We start from the raw sequence: 21,685 nt of genomic DNA, 5'->3' as shown, positions 1-21,685 counted from the left end.
TTCAATTCTTTCCTCTAAAGAAATATTTGAGAAAACCTGATAGTATAGGAAGGTGCACCTTCCATAGAAATCCCAGAGCGTTGTGTAGTTCCTGGCGCCTGACCTCATAAAACTGGATCCCAGTTTGAAAGCCTGACTATAGAGTAAACTGCATTAAAGACATCTTAAGAATGATGATGAAAGCAATAATTATTATAGCAACTCAAGGGTCAGAATAAGATATTAATAATACATAACACTATAGCTACAGATAGAGTCAACTAGTTTCTTAACTTCCCACAGCTCATGAAACAAAATTCTAACATGACCAATTCCACTGCGTTTGACCGAACTACCTGAAGAGCTATCCCTGAATATGTTAACACCATCTCTACTTCACCCAGGACCCTGGTTACTTGATAAGCATAAGCTCGAATTCTCCCAGTGGACATCTATGTAATGCCCCCTGTATGTCCAGATGTGGACCGTACTAGAAGATAAGCAACATACAGAGTGGCGAATAAACCACATTTTGACTAGTCCTACCAGACTTTTCCTGCCCTATCAAATGGGGGACACATACTTCTCGAATTTCCCCCACCTCCCCACCCTCAGTCCAAGAGCTACCTCACAATTTAGAGGTAGCTCAGGGAAGAAAAAAAGGGTGCTCGGTTTTAACTTTGGCTTTAAGAAAACTGTGCTCTGAGCTTTCATGTCCTTATTTTCCCGCGCGGCATGGCTGTGAGCACTGGAAATGTGTAGGATTTGCTAAAGTGGTCAGCACATTTCCTTCCTTAGATCTTATGTACTTAAAGGGCTCTGACTTGCAATATTTAAGGAGTTCCTTTAAGCTAGGAAGAAAAGTCAAGGCTAAGAACCGTCGCCTAAAGGTAGGGAATGAGTTACTCCCTTAAATAAATTATACTCTCCTGGGCAAAGAAAAGACTTTGCAAACCACCTTCCAAACCGCCTCTCAATTGCCTCAAAATTCTCTATTTTAGAAGTGGTCCCTTATCAACTCTGTACCAGAATGGGAGCTCTTGCGTAGCCCAACTCCTCCCTCTCAAGGGCCAGGGGACCCACGTCCAGCCCACTCTGGGGCCATTACTTGCTTACTTTTCCAGCTACTTCTAGGCAGGCCGTGAAGAATTAACGGTCTCAGAAACTATCACGCGCCGCTCGACTCGACTTGCGGGAAGACTTGGGTGGGTGCGGGGATGCTGCGCCAAGCGCGCTCCAAGGCCGTGGGGGGCTGGCCCACAATCCCTCGCGAGGGCCAGGGCGGGAAAAGTGAGGGGGCCTAGCAAAGGGGGCACCCAGCCAGAAGAGCCGAGACATTGGAACCTTATAACGGGGATGGAGTGATCTTTATACGGCTGTTCCACACCCAAAAGCGGGAGCATGCCAGTCTCTGCTCGTAGCTTCCATTAGGGGTGGTCATTCCTACTAACAACCCTGGGGCCTCCACCCGCCGGTCAGGCTGGAGGTGAGGAAATGTGGTGAGACCCACTGGGCCTGGCTTTGCATCCTGCGGTCTCCATCCATCTTTTTACTGTCAGGATGGACGTTTGATGTGCAGACTTTAAATGAGATTTGGAAGCATCACGATGGAAACGGGGTCCACATCTGAAAGTGCCCCAGGCTGACGCAGAGCCCCAAAGCTCAAGGCCGCGTGGGGCCAGGCCGCGGACCCCACCGCTTCCGCCTTACGTCTGACGTCACGCAGCGCGGCCGGCGCAGGCGCGCGGGCTTGGCCGGCTCTGGGCCTGCGCAGCTGCGCGCATAGGTGCTTGGTTTTGAAATGCAGCGGGATTTAGTGAGTTTACCCCTTTCCGCAGCGGTGCGGGTGAAGCTGGTGTCTGCAGGTTTCCAGACTGCTGGGGAACTCCTAGAGGTGAAACCCTCCGAGCTCAGCAAAGGTAACCGACTCCCGAGTGCAAGCTGAGACACTGTGGCCGCCGTCTGTGCCGCCTCCATCTCCGTTCTGTCTCGGCCAGATTCTTTTTCCGCCCGCCGCCGCGTTTACACCGTGAAACAGCTCCTTGACTCCACTTAAGTATGGTTTGAATGGTTAGAATTGTGGTCTTGGAAACATTCATCAATTGCTGTCTCTACTAGTGCCTGCAGAAAGCTCTGAGGATTGTCTCATTTATACTCAAAAGAACCCTTTTAACGTGGATGATTATGTCAGATATATAGGTGAAGGAACTGATGCTTGAAGAGGCTAAGTAACTTTTCATCATGAGTGGGCTAGGAAGCTGCGGAGGCAGGCTTGGAATCCAAACAGGCTGTCTGATTTTCACTGTTCCAAGATCCAAGGGGCAGGGATTAAATTTAAGAAATGCACGATTCGTGACAGGCTGAGATAAATTAAGAGTGAAAAAGGGAGTAGAATCCCCAGAACCGGGAGAAAGCAGTAGAAAGAAGACATCGCTTCTCTTAATGTAATTCAACTGAAAAGCCCCAAATCTCACAACTATAGATTATATGTTGGTGGGAACCACTGCCTCCTGAGGTATACAAAAATGAAGCTGTCTGCGGTCATTCTCACTGTGCACATTACACTACAGTATGCCCAGAACTGAGATAGAACAGAAGTTTGTCATTGCCCTTAACGAGGTAATATAAGGTTTCAACTCTCCACTAAAGAAGAATGCTGTAGATCCGATGTTAACTATTTGTCTTAAGTCTTATGCCAAAGACTGTATCCCCCAGAGTTTGATGGGCTCATTTTCTTTCAACAGATTGGTTTTACAAAAAAGAAATGAGAGAATCTGAATGGTAATAATACCTAACAATTATTGAGCACTTTGGATGGCCTTAGTATTCTACGGAGGGTTTTTTTTTCCTTTCAGTTTTTGCTGTACAACAAAGTGAATCAGCTGTATTTATACGTATATCCCCATATCCCCTCCCTCCTGGGACTCCTTTCCAAACTCCCTATCCCACCCCTCTAAGTCATCACCTGTCATCTAGTTGATCTCCCTGTGTTATGCAGCAGCTTCCCACTAGCTATTTTACATTTACTATCAAGGTTTTTATGTGTATTTTCATTCCCATTTTATAGAAGAAAAGTCTGAGGCATAAAAAAGTAACTTGGCCATGCATAGTGACTACACAGTAAATGTTGCAGTCAGGATTGACAGAGCTAAGTAATCTGACTCCAGAGTTAAGGCTCTTAAATTAGTTGGAATTTTCATTTCCTTAGCACCAATATTGTCTTTTGTCAGCACCAAATTTATAGTTCATATCGTTACAATCAAGCACTGATATATCAAACTCATAAGTGATGCCATCCTCACCATTTCTTCCATAAGCAGCTTGGTTTGTAATTTTATTTTCACTTCTCAGGCCTTGTCAGGAATGAAATTGTGTAGTTGAGGAAGCATAAATGTATTGTTTAAACTGTGCATCAAATAATTTTTCTTATTAAATAGTTTGCAGTGATCCATGAATTTTTCATTCCAGTGTTTTCATGAAAATTTTTCACTGTGCACATGTACTTCTTAAATTTGCATCTTGTATTAGACAAAGAGGCCGTTTTCATTCTTTTCTAAAAAATGTTTATATCTTATGAGAGCAAGTTTATTATGGCTTCATAAGACCAAAAGAGATAGTAAAAAGGACCAAAAGAAAAAAAAGTACATTTCCATTTCTACCTTCTGAGATACTCTTGTAGGTACTCAGAAATGCTTTAGAGTTTAGGTTTCTGAATTCTGTTTCTGAGGTAATAGATAAGTCTTTTAAGTATGTGAAGACTAAGAAAACAGATAAATGCCTTTATTAACTCGAAAAATTAAATAGTTAATTGAATGTTATATTTATGTTTCTCTACCCTTGGCATCACTCTTGTTATCTAAATATTAAAATTAATGAAGACAACTCAGTAGCATATTAGACTGTTATAAATCTCTAAAATCAGGTGTTTTTGTTTCTGTTTCTTACTTTCAGAAGTTGGGATATCTAAGGAGGAAGCCTTAGAAACTCTGCAAATTGTAAGAAGAGAATGTGTCACAAATAAAACAAGTTATTCTGGTACAGCTGAGTCAGGCAAGAAGTGTACGGCACTGGAACTTCTTGAGCAGGAGCATACCCAGAGCTTCATAATTACCTTCTGTTCAGCACTAGATAATATTCTTGGGGGTGGAATACCCTTAACCAAAACAACAGAAATTTGTGGTGCACCAGGTGTTGGAAAAACACAATTATGGTAAAATAAAATGTTCTTCTCTTACGTTTATGTAAGTAACAGAGTATTGTGTTGTAGGTATACGGTTAGGAGACCAAAAAAGGCATGTATGTGCTCGTAATTTTGTGTGTATGTATGTGTGCCTCAAATAAATCAACATTTGCCTTACTTCAATACCCCATCTTGATTAATTGATACAGTTATTTTGATATTAAAAAGTGTTTCTTTTGCAACAGTATAGTGTGGTCAGTAGGGTAAAGAAGTCTTTATTCTACTTTATTTTAGAATTAATTCCTGAGAATATATTTGTAAACCAAATGTTTGAAAATAGATTTATGTATAATAAGAAAGAGTTCCATTCCCAGAAGCCTAAAAACCTCTAAAGAGTCCTTGTTTTATAGGCACATCCTCCCCCTAATCCATTCATCAATTGATTCACATATGTTTGGAGCCATGGAGAGTCAAACGTCTCTGTCGCCTTGCACAGTAATTTATACCTGTAAAATATTTAGTGGCATCTAATGGGTGGTGATCTGGACTTTGAAAAACACTGCCTTAGATAATCATAATAGTGGTTAGTCATTTCAGTTCTTTCTCTTGACAGTATGCAGTTGGCAGTAGATGTGCAGATACCAGAATGTTTTGGAGGAGTGGAAGGTGAAGCTGTTTTTCTTGATACAGAGGGGAGTTTTATGGTCGATAGAGTGGTAGACCTTGCTAATGCCTGCATTCAGCACCTGCAGCTTATAGCAGGAACACATATGGGAGAAGGTAAGTTAGCAAGTGCTCTTTTTTTCTGTATAATAAAAGTAATTTGCATTTGTATCCATCTCAGGCCTTACCAAGAGACCATTTGGAACTTGAAGCTTAATGACTTGACTGTGTACTAGTGTTAAACTCTCATACTTCTCTTACAAGTTGAGAAATGCCACACCTGGGCTGGCCTTTTCTTCCCCTTTTATGGCCCTCACTTTTTGCTGTAGCAGCTCTGGGGCAAAACCTGTGTGTATTTCAGTGTATGACTTCAAATCATGCTCTGGCCTGCCAGGTGTAAGCTAATGTTGTTGGATACCTTAATATAAGTTTGAAATGTTGTCTCAATGCATTCAGTGTATATTGACTTTCATACTGGTTTTTCCAAAAACCAAGGGTGGCCTTGAAAAATCATGTCTGGAAATGTTTGGAAAATTAGGCTGATTGACCTCATGTGGCTCTGAGTAGTATGTAGTTGACTTCATGACTGTGTTAACTGTATTGTTAAAGTGTTGGGAAGGTTTTTTGCCCTTATTATATGGAAATAAAGTGTTTGATTAAAAAAGTTTTTTAAGGTAATTTGTCCTTCAGTTACTCATAAAATTAAATGGTTTCTGGTCTGACTGTTTTCCTTTGCTTTATTGTATTTTATTTTTCAGATGTGCAGTCCTTATTCTTTTCTCTAGAAATGTTAAAAAACATTTTCACAAGATGTTTGTGTTCCCTTTAACTGAATAGAATCAGCTGGATATTTTTATTTTCATTGGAGTACTAAGTGTCTTTTTTAACCAATGACCAGTATATCTATTGAAGGTCCCTCAAGCTATTCATGTCACAGGTGTAATTTGTAATAATGTCTTAAGATCTTATTGTAAATATTGTGGATGTAGCACTGGAATATAATTTTTAATGATTGGTGTGTGATTAGGCTGTTGTTTTTTGGTTAAAAATGAACTGCTTAGATGTATATTTGTAATAGGCAATGTTTTCTGAAATTTACTTTCTTGGTTTTTCTTTCAGTGTTAAAACTTAAGTATGTTCTTAAATGTAATGATTTTTAACTGGTTTCTCTCTGAAATATGTACAGAACCAATCTGGTTATTTTTAAAAATCCAATCTAAGGAAGGGATTTTATTTTATATCATTGTTTCTACTTAAATATCAAATTATACTATGGCATTTAAGGTAAAAATATGCTTCTTTTGAACATTTTCCTTTTAACTCTTAATTTGGAGTCTTATAGAAAAAAAAGAAATTCCATTATGTTACTTCCATTCACTGGAAGCCAATAACTAGAAGTATGAAGAGGCCGACGTTAAAGCTCTACTTGTATATGTGTCTAAACCATTTCTAGATAGTCTAGTATGTAAGGAAATAGTGGAAAAGGTGAAAATAAGAGGTCAGGAATTATGAAATGATAGTTTGTAAAATGACAGGTAAAACTATTTTAAGATTGTTTTGTTGTTTATTTCAGAGCACCCAAAAGCTTTGCAGGATTTCACTCTTGAAAATATTCTTTCCCATATTTATTATTTTCGTTGTCATGACTACACAGAGCTACTGGCACAAGTTTATCTGCTTCCAGACTTCCTTTCAGAACACTCAAAGGTATGGCTCAATCTTTATCAGGTTGAGGAAGCTCTCTTTTATTCCTAATTTGTTGATTGCTTTTATCATGAAAGGTGTTGGGTTTTGTCAAATGCTTTTTCTGAATCGATTGAGACGATTATGTGGCTTTTTTCCCCCATCATTCTATTAATCTGGTGTGTTTCATTGATTGATTTTCATATTAAACCACCTTTGCATTTCTAGGATAAATCCTGCTTAATCATGGTATATAATCCTTTCAATATACTACAGGATTCAGTTTGCTAGTATTTTATTGAGGATTTTTGCATCTGTAATTGGTCTGTGGTTTTCTTTGCTGGTGATGTCTTTGTCTGGCTTTGGTATCGTTGTAATATTGGCTTCATAAAATGAGTTAGGAAGTTCCCTTCTCTACTTTTTGGAATAGTTTGAGAGGGATTTTTGTAAATTCTTTAAAATTTCATAGAATTCACCAGTGAAGCTGTCTGGTCCTGATTTTTCCTTTGTTGAAAGGCTTTTGATTACTGATCCCATCTTTTTACTTGTTATAAATCTATTTAGATTTTCTGTATCTTTGGTCAATTTTGGTATTTTGTGTCTTTCAATTAATTTGTCCATTTCATCTAGGTTATCTAATTTTTGGCATACAGATGTTCATTATATTCTCTTTGTTTTTATTTCTCTAAGGTTAGTAGTAGCGTTCCTACTTTCCTTCCTGACTGGAGTGATTTGCGACTTCTCTCTTTTTCTTAGTCATTTTAGTTAAAGGCTTGTCAATTTTGTTGATCTTTTCGAAGAATCTACTTTTGATTTCAGCGATTTTTCCCGTTGTTTCTTTCTTGTCTATTTTGATTATTTCCACTTTAATTTTTATTATTTTCTTTCTTCTACTTTCTTTGGGATTAGTTTGCTCTTCTTTTTCTGGTTCTTTAAAATAGAAGTTTAGGATATTGGTTTGAGATCTTTATTATTTTTTTTTAATATTTATTTATTTGCCACACCACACGGCTTGTGGAATCTCAGTTCCCTGACCAGGGATTGAATCCAGGCCCTTGGCAATGAGAGCATGGAGTCCTAACCATTGGACTGAGAGGAAATTCCCTCATTTTTTGAAATATAGTTGTTTAGAGCTATACATTTTTCTCTGAACGCTACTTTCACTGTATCCTATAAATTTTGGTATATCATTTTTTAATATTGATTTATCTTTAAGTATATTCTAATTTCCATTGTGAGTTCTTCTTTGACTCATTGTTTATTTGAGTGTGTTGCTTGATTTCCACATATTTGTGAATTTTTCAAATGTCTTTCTGCTGTTTCTAATTTCATTCCATTCTGGTCAGAGAAGATAACTTTATATGATTCCATCTTTATAAATTTGAGACTTATTTTGTGACCTAACATCTGGTCTATCCAGGAGGACATTCCATGTGCACTTGAGAAGAATGTGTACTCTGCTGTTGAGTGGAGTGTTACATATATATGTGCTAATTCTAGTTGATTTATAGTGTTGTTAAATCTTCTCTTCCTTATCTTTTTTAAAAAAAATTTATTTATTTATTTATTTTTGGCTGTGTCAGGTCTTTGTTGTGGCACGTGGGATCTTTCATTGTGGCGCGGACTTTTCTTTGCAGCATGTGGGCTTCTCTCTAGTTGTGGCGCCACTGAGTGTGAGAGCTCAGTAGTTGTGGCACACAAGCTAGTTGCTCCTCGGCGTGTACGATCTTCCCGGACCAGGGATTGAACCCATGTCCCCTGTGTTGACAGGCAGATTCGTAACTACTGTGCCACCAGGGAAGTCCCGCATGGGTCATTTTTTAAATCCATTCTGCCAATATCTGCCTTTTAATTGGAGAGTTTAATTCATTTACATTTAGCATGCTTGCTGATAAGGAGGTACTTCTGCTCTTTTGCTTTTTTTCCCCCATATGTCTTATACCTTATTTTTTAATTTCTCCATCACTGCCTTCTTTTTAAATTACATAGATATTTTCTAGTATACCCTTTTGGTTCCCTTGTTTCTTTTACTATATTTTTCTACTTATTTTCTTAGTTGCCCTGGGGATTGCAATTAACATCTTAATTCATAGCAATATAGTTTGAACTAATACCTATTTAGTTTCAACAATATATAGAAACCTTGCTGCTATATAGCTACTTTTATCCCTCTTTATGTTGTTATTGTCAAACATTACATCTTTATACATTGATTACCCAGTACCATAGATTTTTATTTATTGTTTTATATAGTTATCTTTTAAATCATATCAGAAAATAAAGGGTTACAAACTAAAAATACATTAATGCTGACTTTTTAGGTTTTCCTATGTAGTTACATTTACTGCTGTTTATTTCTGTGTGTGGATTCAAATTACTGTACTGTCTAGTGTCTTTTCATTTCAGCCTGAAGGGCTCTTTTTAGCATTTCTTGTAGAATAGGTCTAGTAGTGATAAACTTTGTTTATCTGGAAGTCTCTTAATTGCTGCTTCATTTTTGAAGAATACTTTTGCTAGATATACAATTCTTGGTCGACAGTTTTTTTTCTTTCAGCAATTTGAATATATCATCCCACCATCTTCTGGCCTTTGAGAACCACTGAATAAATATATCTATGATCTGATTCTTCTTACCTCTCCATTGATATGCTGGTAAATGTTTAATGACTGGCTTTCCAGGAAAAGAATATATGCCCATTTTTACATACATAAGTTTATTATAAAGTTACTTATATAAAGGATGTATAGCACACAATTTATAAGTAGTAAAATGTACAGTATTCTTTGTTGTAAATTCTGTATAGCCAATTCAGTCTTACAGAAAACTTTGTTGATTTGATTTTTTACTGAGGTTAAATTCACATAATAAAATTCACCATTTTAAAGTGAACAATTCAGTGCACTTAGTACATTCACAGTGTTGTACAACCACTGCTTATATCTAGTTCCAAAATGTTTTTGTCATCTTAAGAGGAAACTTGTACCCATTAAGGAGTTGCTCCCTATTCCTCCCTCCCTGCAAAGCCCGTGGCAACCACCAATCTGTTTTTTGTCTCTGGATTTACCTACTCAGGATGTTGCATATGAATGGAATCATAAGGTGTGTGACTTTTTTGTCTGTTTTTTTCGCTTAGCATAACGTGTTCAATGTTCATCCACTTTGTAGCATGTGTCAGAACTTCGTTCCTTTCTAGGCTTAATAATATTCTATTGATGGACATTGAGACTGATTTCATCTTTTGATTATTGTGAATTGTGCTGCAATGAACACATGTGTACACATATTTGTTTTAGTGCCAGTTTTTAATGCTTTTGGCTATATACCTAGGAGCAAAATTGCTGGATCATATGGTAATTCTGTTTAACTTTTTGAGGCCCTGCCAAACTATTTTTCATGATTGCTGAATGAACCGTTTTACATTCCCACCGCCAATGTATGAGGTTTTCATCGATCTGAATTTTGCTGAACTTATTTATCCATATCGGACCTATGCCATTATTTGCAAAATTAAGCTACCAATAAGCACTTGATGGCTGTCCAGTTCATCAAAGAAGATGCTCCCATCACTGATGAACAAGTACTGTTTTAACATAAACACTGGTTGTTATTTTTGCTTATGTTAACAAGTATGATGAAAGTGAAACAACAGAGGTGTATTTTTTTTGCTGAATTGATTAGCTTCCTGTGTTTTTGTTGTCGTTGTTGAGGAATTTAATGAATTCCTACCATTTCTTTCTTTCCTTTTTTTTTTCCCCAACCTCCTAATTTATCCCTCCCCACCCCCCACCTTTTCCCCTTTGATAACCATAAGTTTGTTTTCTAAGTCTGTAAGTCTGTTTCTGTTTTAAATAAATTCAGTTGTATCATTGTTTAGATTCTACATATAAGCGATAGCGTGTGATATTTGTCATTGTCTGGCTTACTTCACTCAGTATGATGATCTCTAGGTCCATCCGTGTTGCTGAAAATGGGATTATTTCATTCTTTTTTTGTGGCTGAGTAATATTCCATTGTATATGTGTATCACATCTTTTTTAAAAATTAATGAATTAATTGGCTGCATTGGGTCTTCGTTGCTGGACATGGGCTTTCTCTAGTTGTGGTAAGTGGGGGCTACTCTTCATTGTGGTGCACAGACTTCTCATTGTGGTGGCTTCTCTTGTTGCAGTGCTCAGCTCTAGGCATGCAGGCTTCAATAGTTTCGGCACACGGGCTCAATAGTTGTGGCTCATGGGCTCTAGAGCGTAGGCTCAATGGTTGTGGTACACGGGCTTAGTTGTTCCACGGCATGTGGGTTCTTCCTGGGGCAGGGATTGAACCCATGTCCTCTGCATTGGCAGGTGGATTCTTAACCACTGCACCACCTAGGAAGTCCCTATCACATCTTCTTTATCCATTCATCTGTTGATGGATGTTTAGGTTGCTTCCATGTCCTGGCTAGTGTAAATAGTGCTGCAGTGAACTTTGGGGTGCATGTAAATATCTTTTCGAATTATGTTTTTCTCCAGATCTATGCCCAGGAGTGTGATTGCTGGATCATGTGGTAGCTCTATTTTTAGTTTTTTGAGGAACCTGCATACTGTTCTCCATAGTGGCTGTACCAGTTTACATTCCCACTAAGAGTATAAGAGGGTTCCCTTTTCTCTACACCCTCTCTAGCATTTATTGTTTGTAGACTTTTTTTTTAAATTAATTTTTATTGGAGTATAGTTGCTTTACAATGTTGTGTTAGTTTCTGCTGTACAGCAAAGTGCATCAGCTGTACATACACATTATCCCCTCGTTTTTGGATTTCCTTCTCATTTAGGTCACCACAGAGCATTGAATAGAGTTCCCTGTGCTATACAGTAGGTTCTCACTAGTTATCTGTTTTATACATAGTAGTGTATATATGTCAATCCCAATCTCCCAATTCATCCCACCCCCGTCTTTGTTTCTGCTTTGCAAATAAATTCATCTGTATCATTTTTCTAGATTCCACATGTAAGCAGTACTATATGACATTGTTTTTCTCTTTCTGACTTACTTCACTCTGTATGGCAGTCTCTGGGTTCATCCACATTTCTGCAAATTGCACAGTTTTGTTCCTTTTTGTGGCTAATATTCCATTGTATATATGTACCGACTCTTCTTTAGCCATTCTTCTGTTGATGGGCTTTAGGTTGCTTCCATGTCCTGGCTAATGTAAATAGTGCTGCAGTGAACATTGGGGTGCGTGTATCTTTTTGAATTATGGTTTTCTCAGGGTATATGCCCAGTAGTGGGATTGCTGGATCATGTGGTAGGTCTATTTTTAGTTTTTTAAGGAACTTCCATACTGTTCTCCGTAGTGGCTGTATCAATTTACATTCCTACCGACAGTGTAAGAAGATTCCCTTTTCTCCACAACCTCACCAGCATTTATTCTTTGTAGATTTTTTTGATAATGGCCATTCTGACTGGTGTGAGGTGATACGTCATTGTAGTTTTGATTTGCATTTTTCTAATAATTAGTGATGTTGGACATCTTTTCATGTGTTTGTTGGCCATATTTATGTCTTCTTTGGAAAAATGTCTGTTTAGGTCTTCTGTCCATTTTATGATTAGGTTGGTTGTTTTGTTGATATTGAGCTGCATGAGCTATTAGTATATTTTGGAGATTAATCTCTTGTTAGTTGCTTGTTTGCAAACATTTTCTCCCATTCTGAGAGTTGTCTTTTCAGCTTGTTTATGGTTTTCTTTGCTATACAAAAGCTTTTAACTTTAATTAGGTCCCATTTGTTTATTTTTGTTTTTATTTTCATTACTCTAGGAGATGGGTCAAAAAAGATCTTGCTGTGATTTATGTCAAAAAGTGTTCTGCCTGTTTTCCTCTAAGAGTTTTATAGTTTCCAGCCTTACATTTAGGTCTTTAGTCCATTTTGAGTTCATTTTTGTGTATGGTGTTAGGGAGTATTCTGTTTATTTATTTGTTTATTTAAGTTGCGCCAGGTCTTGGTTGTGGCGTGCAGGATTTTTAGTTGCAGCATGCAGAGTTCTTAGTTGTGGCATACATGTGGGATCTAGTTCCCTGACCAGGGATTGAACCTGGGCCCCCTGCATTAGGAGCGCAGAGTCTTAGCCACTGGACCATCTGGGAAGTCCTGGTGTTAGGGAGTGTCCTAATTTCATTCTTTTACGTGTAGCTGTCCAGTTTTCCCACCACCACTTATTAAAGAGACTGTCTTTTCTTCATTGTATATTCTTGCCTCCTTTGTCATAGATTAGGTGCATGAGTTTATCTTGGGGCTTTCTATTCTGTTCCATATTGATGTTTCTATTTTTTTGCCAGTACCATACTGTTTTGATTACTGTAGTTTTACAGTAGAGTCTGAAGTCAGACTGATTCCTCCAGCTCAGTTTTTCTTTCTCAAGATCGCTTGGGGTACTCCAGGTTTTTTGTGTTTCCATACAAATTAAAAATTTTTTTGTTCTAGATCTGTACCATTGGTAATTTGCTAGGGATTGCATTGAATCTGTAGATTACCTTGGGTAGTATAGTCATTTTCACAATATTGATTCTTCCAATCCAAGAACGTGGTATATCTTTCCATCTGTTTGTATCATCTTCAATTTCTTTCATTAGCGTCTTACAGTTTTCAGAGTGCAGGTCTTTTGCCTCCTTAGGTAGGTTTATTCTTAGATATTTTATTCTTTTTGTTGCAGTGGTAAATGGGATTGTTTCCTTAATTTCTCTTTCTGATCTTTGGTTGTTATTGTATAGAAATGCAACAGATTTCTGTGTATTAATTTTGTATCCAACAACTTTACTGTATTCATTGATGAACTCTAGTTAATGTTTATTTCTGGTTTTAAATTATTTTCTGGGGAATTCCCTGGCTGTCCAGTGGCTAAGGCTTCTCACTCTCACTGTCAAGGGCCTAGGTTCGATCCCTGGTTGGGAACTAAAATCCCACAAGCCACATGGTGTGGCCATAAGTAAATTAATTAATTAATTAATTAATTTCTGTATTTTCCTCAAAATATGGACCATAAGGTTGACTACTACAGAATTTTCTTGCATTTTGCTTACATCAGGATTTCTCCCTAAAAGATAAAAGAGACCAGAAATCTGGATGACTGATTGTGACAGGAAGTATGTTCTTAAATGCTTCTCATAATTTTTATGTTCTTATATTCTTTCTTTATGGGGTCTTTATTGATCTTTATTTTGTGAAAATGGAAAATATGGTTATTTTGCTGACATTACAATATTTTGATACATCCTCAGTTTTTTTCATTTTTCTATACTGAACCATTTATCTGTGATCTGTGATATGGGGAAGATTTCATATCTCTGATAAACCACTCTTAGTGTTAGTGAATAGTGAGAAAACAAGGAATGTCAAATGGAGTCATTTCTTCTTTGATAGTTGCACAAAGGAAAGAATTCCTGAGGAAAAGGGAATTATACTACACAAAATGTTTCTTGAACATAAAGAGTTTAAAACTCTCTGAGATTCCTAATTTTTATTTAAAAAAATTCATGTTGGAAGGAATTCCCTGATGGTCCAGAGGTTAGGATTCCACACTTTCCACTGTAGGGGGCATGGGTTCGATCCCTGGTTGAACAGCTAAGATTCCTGCAAGCCACAGGTGTGACCAAAAAAAAATTCACATTGGTAACTTTTTTTCTTTTTTTTGAAGTTTTTTTGATGTGGACCATTTTTAAAGTCTTTATTGAATTTGTTACAATATTCCTTCTGTTTTATGCTTTGGTTTTTTGGCTAGGAGGCATGTGGGATCTTAGTTCCCCAACTAGGTATCGAACCTGCACCTGCTGCATTGGAAGGCAATGTCTTAGTCATTGGACCACAAAGGAAGCCCCACATTGGTGATTTTTTAATTTCAGCTTTTATGAGTTCAATGACGACACTTGGTTTTTGGGTTTTGGGGTTTTTTGTTTGTTTGACAATGCTTGTTTTATTCTACCCACTCAAACTCTGTACTTCATTGACTTTCCATCATTAAGTATAATCTCCCTTTTGAGAAACCAAGGAAACTCACCAGAGCCTATTCAGAACTTGCTCCCTAAACTTGGAAAAAAGCCATCAGTGTGACAGTTACCTCTTAGCAAAAGGTCCATATCTTTGTAATTCAGCCACTTTCAGTAAAATCTGTATTGTGGAGAGGAAAACAGGCTATTTCTGTTCTTCTGTTATAGGTTAGGCTATATACCTCCTCTGGTTTGAGCAGAGAGGTCCTTGGATGCCCTAAGTATTTGGGACTCCTTACAAATGCCCTAGGACCAAAACTAGCAATTATATAGTGTTTTCCTGTGGAATATTTTTCTTCTTTTGATTTCAGTTAATGATCGTTCCTAGTTATTGGATTCATTTTCCAAAAGTAGAAGCATATTTCCTCAATTTTTTTGTAGTTCACAATGTAATGGATGCAGACCCAACACTACAAAATATTATTGAAGTATAGTTGATGTATAATGTTGTGTTAATTTCTGCTGTACAGCAAAGTGATGCTTCCCTGCCTTACCTTCCTCCCCTTGGCAACCACAGGTCTGTTCTCTATAGATACAACACATTTTTAAGGTCAATCTGATTATGACATTTTTGCATCACTTTATTAAAAGTCTAGACAACCAGCATAACAAATCGAGTCCTGATCTGTAGCTGATTTCCTTGCTGATTTCCATGTAGAAAATACTCCTATCATGGCTGATTTCAAGTATGATGTCATTGGACATGGAGTAGAGAAGAAACAATGCACATCATTATGTAGTGTTTCTACTATAAAGGTAAAATAGATGTAAATAACCTTAAGAGCATAGATAATAGTAAAATGTAGTAGGAATGAGTTTTCAGTATCTGTTGTCCATGTTTTAATATAATTTATTTACTCATAAGTTTATATAGTTTACTTTTTACTAATGACTATATTTAATGATGGATTTATAAAATTTCTAAAAATGTACCACTTGGCTCAGGAGCCTGTAGAATTTGGCCTCAGCATACTGCTGATCCTTTCTGATGTAATTTCCTACCATTCCCCCTCAGTACTTTATTTCTGACCCTTTAAACTTGCCAAACTTTGTGTCTTAGGGCCTTTGCCCTTCCTATTCCTTATACGCGGTTGTCTTCCCCTCCTAGAGGTTCTTATCCAGGACTCAGTTCTATTGAGTCTTTCTTATGGATGCCTTCCCTTACATCTAGTCTAAGTTAGCTTCCCTCTACCCCATCACCTACTGATTCTTTGTCATTTTACCCCATTTTAGTTTCTTCATAGCTCCTATCATTATCAGAAATGATCTTATTCAGAGCTTCTGAGTTGGTGAACCCATGGAGGTACTAGGAGAATGGCTCTGGGAGAGAACATGAAAGCTCCATGTCCCTTCTTTATGCATCTCTTCCATCTGGCTGTTGCTGAGTTATGTCCTTTTTTTTTTAATTGAAGTGTAGTTGATTTGCCATGTTGTGTTGTTTGTGGTGTATAGCAAAGTGATTTCGGTTATACATATATACTCATATTCTTTTTCATATTTTTTCCATTATAGTTTATCACAGTATATTGAATATAGTTCCCTGTTTTATATAAAAAGACCTTGTTGTTTATTTTATATGTAGTAGTTTGTATCTGCTAATCCCAAATTCCTAATTTATTCCTCCCTCACCCCCTTTCCCCTTTAGTAACCATAAGTTTGTTTTCTATGTCTGAGTCTACTTCTGTTTTGTAAATAAGTTCACTTGTGTCATGTTTTAGATTCCGCATATAAGTGATATCATATGGTATTTGTCTTTCTCTTTCTGACTTATTTCACTTATTATGATAATCTCTAGGTCCATCCATGTTGCCGCACATGGCGTTATTTCATTCTTTTTTATGGCTGAGTAGTATTCTATTGTGTATATATACCACAGCTTCTTTATCCCTTCATCTGTCAATGAACATTTAGGTTACTTCCATGTCTTGGCTACTGTGAATAGTGCTGTTATGAACATTGGGGTGCATGTGTCTTGAATTATAGTTTTCTCCAGAATTATAGTTTTCTCCAGGAGTGGGATTGCTGGATCATATGGCACTGAGTTATATCCTTTTATAATAAACCTGTAATTTGTTGACTAAAAAAAAAAAGGAAAGAAATTTTCTTATTCATGTATTTGTTTGCATGTTAATTGTCCCTTAGTCCACTAGAACATAAGCTCCAGGAGAACAGGGTTCTTATTTCTTGTTCCCCAATGCTTGGAAAGTTGTTGAATGAAGGAATGAATAAAAGATATAAAAATGTCTTACTTAGACAGTGCTTCACAAAAGCTTCTTCTTTACCCTAGTCCTTATTAGGTAGAAGAAATATATATAATCTTGTAGTATTTTGTTTGTTTACATTTAGATTAGTTTCCAGATTCTCTTTGTTCTTGGATCTTAGGTTATATACTACTTAACTTCACCATAGAAGCCATTATTTAGATTATATTAGAAATGAAAGTGTCATGGAAATGTTTATCATTTGTAAGCAAACTTTCTTGATTAGAATTCAAGACAAACCTGCCTCTTGCTGAATTCTGTATTATGACAGATTCTGTAATGGTTGATTGTCATATAGTATATTTTAAGTTAAGAAGAAAAAGTATATCAAAAATTAAGCTTTTGAAAAAAGTTTTATAATTTAATATTTGGGAGGGTTTTTTTTTTAACGTAAAAAGAACCCTGAAGGCAAAATTGACATTTAATTGAGAAATTGGCTTCGCTAACAGCTCAAAAGTGCTTTTCATCAGTACATCTCTGTAAAGACTGGGTGTAGTGGCAAATTACAAGAAAATTGTAATTGCCCCTTTCTCTTTTGCTGAATTACTTTTTAATGATGATAAATTATCAAACCAGAGTATATTTTAACTTTTGGTGACTAGTGCAGAAAGTATTGAACAGATTTATTCCCAACCAAAATAAAGCCTTTGAAGAATTGGAAATAGAACCCTGCATTTTAAGGTTTTTTGTTTTTTTGTTCTTTTTTTTCTGTAATGGACTCTGCTTTTTGGTTGCCATTTATTATTTTAAATACCAAGCCTAATATTATTATCTCTTCTGTATTTAGGTTCGACTAGTGATAGTGGATGGTATTGCTTTTCCTTTTCGTCATGACCTAGATGACCTATCCCTTCGTACTCGATTACTAAATGGCCTAGCCCAGCAAATGATCAGCCTTGCAAATAACCACAGATTAGCTGTAAGTATTATTAGTAAAAAGAGTTTTATTATAAAGTCAAGATTATATAAAATGTTAAAGTCTAGAAATAGCAAGAATAGAATCCCTGGCAGTCCAGTGATTAGGATTCGTGCTTCCACTGCAGGGGCACAGATTTGATCCCTGGTTGGGGAACTAAGGTCCTGCATGCCGTGCAGCATGGCCAAAAAAAGTAAATAAATAAAAATTTAAAAATAAAATGTTAAAGTCTAGAAATAGCAAGAATAGAATTTGCCTGACTTAAAGCAAATAATATATACAGTTCTGAATGTAGTTTTGGTTTGGTTTGGTTTCTATAAAGAAATTAAATCCAGTTGTAAGTGTTGTATATCGGTTTTCCTGGAAAATAAAAAGCATAATCAAGATGCCATATTATAAAAATGGACTTTGATAAAGAAATGCCATGTTTGGTAATTGCATTGTTTTTCTTTTTTTAAAGGATAGTCATTTTTTTTAACTATGTATGTATGTATGTATGTATTTATTGGCTACGTTGGGTCTTTGTTGCTGCGCGTGGGCTTTCTTGAGTTGCAGCAAGTGGGGGCTACTCTTCGTTGTGGTGTGTGGGCTCCTCATTGTGGTGGCTTCTCTTATTGCCGAGCACGGGCTCTAGGAGCATGGGCTTCAGTAGTTGCAGCACGTGGGCTCAGTAGTTGTGGTGCACAGGCTTAGTTGCTCCATGGCATGTGGTATCTTACTGGGGTAGAGATCAAACCCATGTCCCCTGCATTGGCAGGTGGATTCTTAACCACCGCACCACCTAGGAAGTCCTGCATTGTTTTCTTTGTAATATACTTGATGTTTTTCAGGTAAGCTCTTCCAACATCCCCATTTTTCTTTTACTCTTGAGCCTTTGATTATTACATAGTATGTAATCACGGACTCAGATGGATAGGAAAATTACATAGTGTAAACAACCTAGATATTCAGAGGTGGAGCTAACTCTTTTAGATTTGTAATGTGAGGAGAGGGGTAAAGATAATGTCAGAAGTAAAGAGATAAAAGGAGTGAGGTAGGGAATTCCCTGATGGTCCAGTGGTTAGAAATCTGCATTTGCACTGCAGGGGGCACAGGTTCGATCCCTGGTCAGGGAACTAAGATGCTGCAAACCAAGCAGCACGGCCAAAAAAAAGGAGTGAGGTAAAAACTGTTTTTTATTGCCTTTACACTTCCCTGTCTGCAATCTCATCCTACCACTGACACAAATATACACACTTGTCTGGGAAGGAGATGGGAGAAGGTCAAGCTGCTTACCGTGGTTTCCTTGTCTTTACCATTAGCTTTGTCCTTGGCACAAAGCTGTAATACATCATTTGTAAATAACTCCTCAATAAAATCATTTCAAAACATACATTTTTTCTTTTGAGTTTTTAGATTTTTTTTTTTTGCCATTTGCTGAGAACATAGTGTCCTGTCTTTGAATTATTTGTCATTAGTTTGTAATTTAGCATTCTGTTAATATCAGTGGAGTCCCCAGTAGGGGGCACTCAAGCCTAATGGGTTGCATAGTTCCTTAGGTTTTTGTTTTTTAACAGAAATAGGGAGTTCCTTGGTTGCCTAGTGGTTAGGATTTCAGGCTTTCACTGCCGTGGCCTGGGTTCAGTCCCTGGTTGGAGAGCTGAGATCTGGCAAGCTGCACTGCATGGCACAGCCAAAAAAAAAAAAACAGGAAACAACAACATGGAGTATACTGTGCAGTGTTTAAGAAGAGTAATGTAGGGAACTTCCTAGGTGGCGCAGTGGGTAAGAATCTGCCTGCCAGTGCAGGGGACACGGGTTTGATCCCTGCCACAGGAAGATACCACATGCCCGGAGCAGCTAAGCCCGTGCACCGCAACTACTGAGCCTGTGCTCTAGAGCCCATGTGCCACAACTGTTGAGCCTGCGCTCTAGAGCCCGTGAGCCACAACTGTTGAGCCCATGTGCCGCAACTACTGAAGCCTGCATGCTTAGAGCCCATGCTCTGCAACAAGAGAGGCCACCGCATTGAGAAGCCCGTGCACCACAACGAAGAGTAGCCACTGCTCGCTGCAACTAGAGAAAGCCCATGTGCAGCAATAAAGACCCAACACAACCAAATAAATAAATAAATAAATTTATTTAAAAAAAAGAGTAATGTAAATATATACTTAATAACGTGGAACAAGATATATCCAGATATATGAGTAAGTGAAAATATTCAGCTTGCATAACAGTATATTTAGTGTGTCCCAATTTTTGAGGAAAATAGAAGTTATATATGTGCATTTATATTTATATATATATGAAGAAAAAGATCTGAAAGGACCAAAACATTTATAGTGGCTACTCCTAGATAGGACTTTGTGGATTGAGAGCATACTTTCTCCTCTTTATAATTTCTTTGCTTGATGTTTAATTTCCCAGTTAGCATCTTTAGAAGAATGTATGACCTTTGCTAATAAGTACATTTTACAATTTTAAGTTATATTTGCTTCCTATAAAAGTTTTAAGCAATCAAAAGTATAGAAAGTAAGCAGTTATATTATCTGTTACCCAGACATGATTATTGCTGTTTGGTGTATATGTTTTTCCAAACTTACTCTATGCAAACATAAACATTTTTTTTTAAATGAAATCATACTATGCACACTGTTAGGCAAAGCAGTTTTTTGTTTTTTACTTAACATATCGTGAGGCTCTTCCCATACATGCTACTTTATAAGTGTACCTTACCTTAACATCTACATAGTGTTCTTTTTTTAAAAAATTTTTTTAATTTTTAAAATTTGTTTATTGGCTGCGTTGGGTCTTTGTTGCTGCACACAGGCTTTCTCTAGTTGCTGCACACAGGCTTTCTCTAGTTGCTGCGAGCGGGAGCTACTCTTCGTTGCGGTGCACAGGCTCCTCATTGCCGTGGCTTCCCTTGATGCGGAGCACGGGCTCTAGGTGTGTGGGCTTCTGTAGTTGCAGCACATGGGCTCAATAGTTGTGTCTCATGGGCTCTAGAGCACAGGCTCAGTAGTTGTGGCGCTTGGGCTTAGTTGTTCCGAGGCATGTAGGATCTTCCCGGACCAGGGCTCAAACCCATGTCCCCTACATTGGCAGGCGGATTCTTAACCACTGCGCCACCTAGGAAGTCCTCTACATAGTATTCTATTGTATGGTTGTGGCATAGTTTTTTAACTACCTCTCTTTCTGTTGATTGTCTTTAAAGTTGGCTCCAGTGTTTCACCATGTAAAACATATAAAAATATATTTTTCTGAACTCTTTGAAAAGAATTGCATTCATCATATCCTTTTATCTGATAATATTTCAGTGTATATTTCCTAAGAACAAGAATATTCTTATATGTATTGACAGTATAGTTACCAAATTTAGGAATTTAATATTGATATAGCACTTTAACATATAATCCATATTCCTGTTCTGTCGATTATCCCAATGGTGTTCTTCACAGCAAAGTTTTCCCCAGTTCATTTTGGCAATGGGAATGCATATTGCTTTTAGTTGTTGTATCTCTTTAGTTCCGTTTCTTTGCTTTCATGACATTGCTGTATTTTGAAGAATAGAAGCCACTAATTTTAGAGAATAACTTTTAATGTGGGGTTTCTGTGGACTTCCCTGGAGGTCCAGTGGTTAAGTCTCTGCTCTCCCAACGCAGGGGGCACAGATTTGAGCCCTGGTCGAGAAACTAAGATCCCACATGCTGCATTCTGTGGCCAAAAAAAAAAAGAAAAAAGTTCCAATTTTGAGTTTCTGTGATGTTTCCTCTTGATTAGATTCTAGTTATACTTTTTTTTTCTAAAATAGAAGATAGTTTTTTTCGGAGGTGTAGTTGATTTACAATATTATATTAGTTTCATGCATATAATGTGCATGAGAATTCTTGTTTTCCCACATCTTTACCAATTTTGAGTCTTTTAAGTCTTTGTAGACTCACATGGAGAGTCCTTTTAGAGATGAATTTATTTGATTATTATCAGAAAAAAATTAACAGCTCTATTA

The 21,685-nt window shown here is 37.2% G+C and overlaps 1 protein-coding gene and 2 non-coding genes across 5 annotated transcripts in view; 2 read left to right on the top strand and 1 right to left on the bottom strand.

Moving 5' to 3' along the window:
• The first annotated feature begins 1,749 nt into the window (after positions 1 to 1,749).
• The window catches only part of RAD51C (RAD51 paralog C), a 52,214-nt gene continuing 32,278 nt past the window's right edge, over positions 1,750 to 21,685 (top strand). For 2 of the 3 annotated variants that reach the window (XM_057716267.1, XM_057716265.1), the window contains exons 1-5: positions 1,750 to 1,898; positions 3,931 to 4,189; positions 4,773 to 4,939; positions 6,396 to 6,529; positions 17,569 to 17,700. In XM_057716267.1, the coding sequence (XP_057572250.1) occupies positions 1,781 to 1,898; positions 3,931 to 4,189; positions 4,773 to 4,939; positions 6,396 to 6,529; positions 17,569 to 17,700 (810 nt within the window). In that variant the 5' untranslated portion in view covers positions 1,750 to 1,780. The remainder of the gene's footprint in view (positions 1,899 to 3,930; positions 4,190 to 4,772; positions 4,940 to 6,395; positions 6,530 to 17,568; positions 17,701 to 21,685) is intronic. The other variant, XM_057716266.1, reaches the window with a different exon arrangement.
• Positions 12,552 to 12,624, bottom strand: TRNAR-CCU (transfer RNA arginine (anticodon CCU)). The gene has a single exon. It is a non-coding gene; the product is annotated as a tRNA-Arg (tRNA).
• TRNAA-UGC (transfer RNA alanine (anticodon UGC)) lies at positions 18,740 to 18,812 on the top strand. Its single transcript has one exon. It is a non-coding gene; the product is annotated as a tRNA-Ala (tRNA).

Source organism: Hippopotamus amphibius, chromosome 17, assembly GCF_030028045.1.
Source record: "Hippopotamus amphibius kiboko isolate mHipAmp2 chromosome 17, mHipAmp2.hap2, whole genome shotgun sequence".
Taxonomy (NCBI): domain Eukaryota; kingdom Metazoa; phylum Chordata; class Mammalia; order Artiodactyla; family Hippopotamidae; genus Hippopotamus; species Hippopotamus amphibius.
Note: the sequence above shows the minus strand (reverse complement) of the source record. Positions and strands in the feature narration are given on the sequence as shown.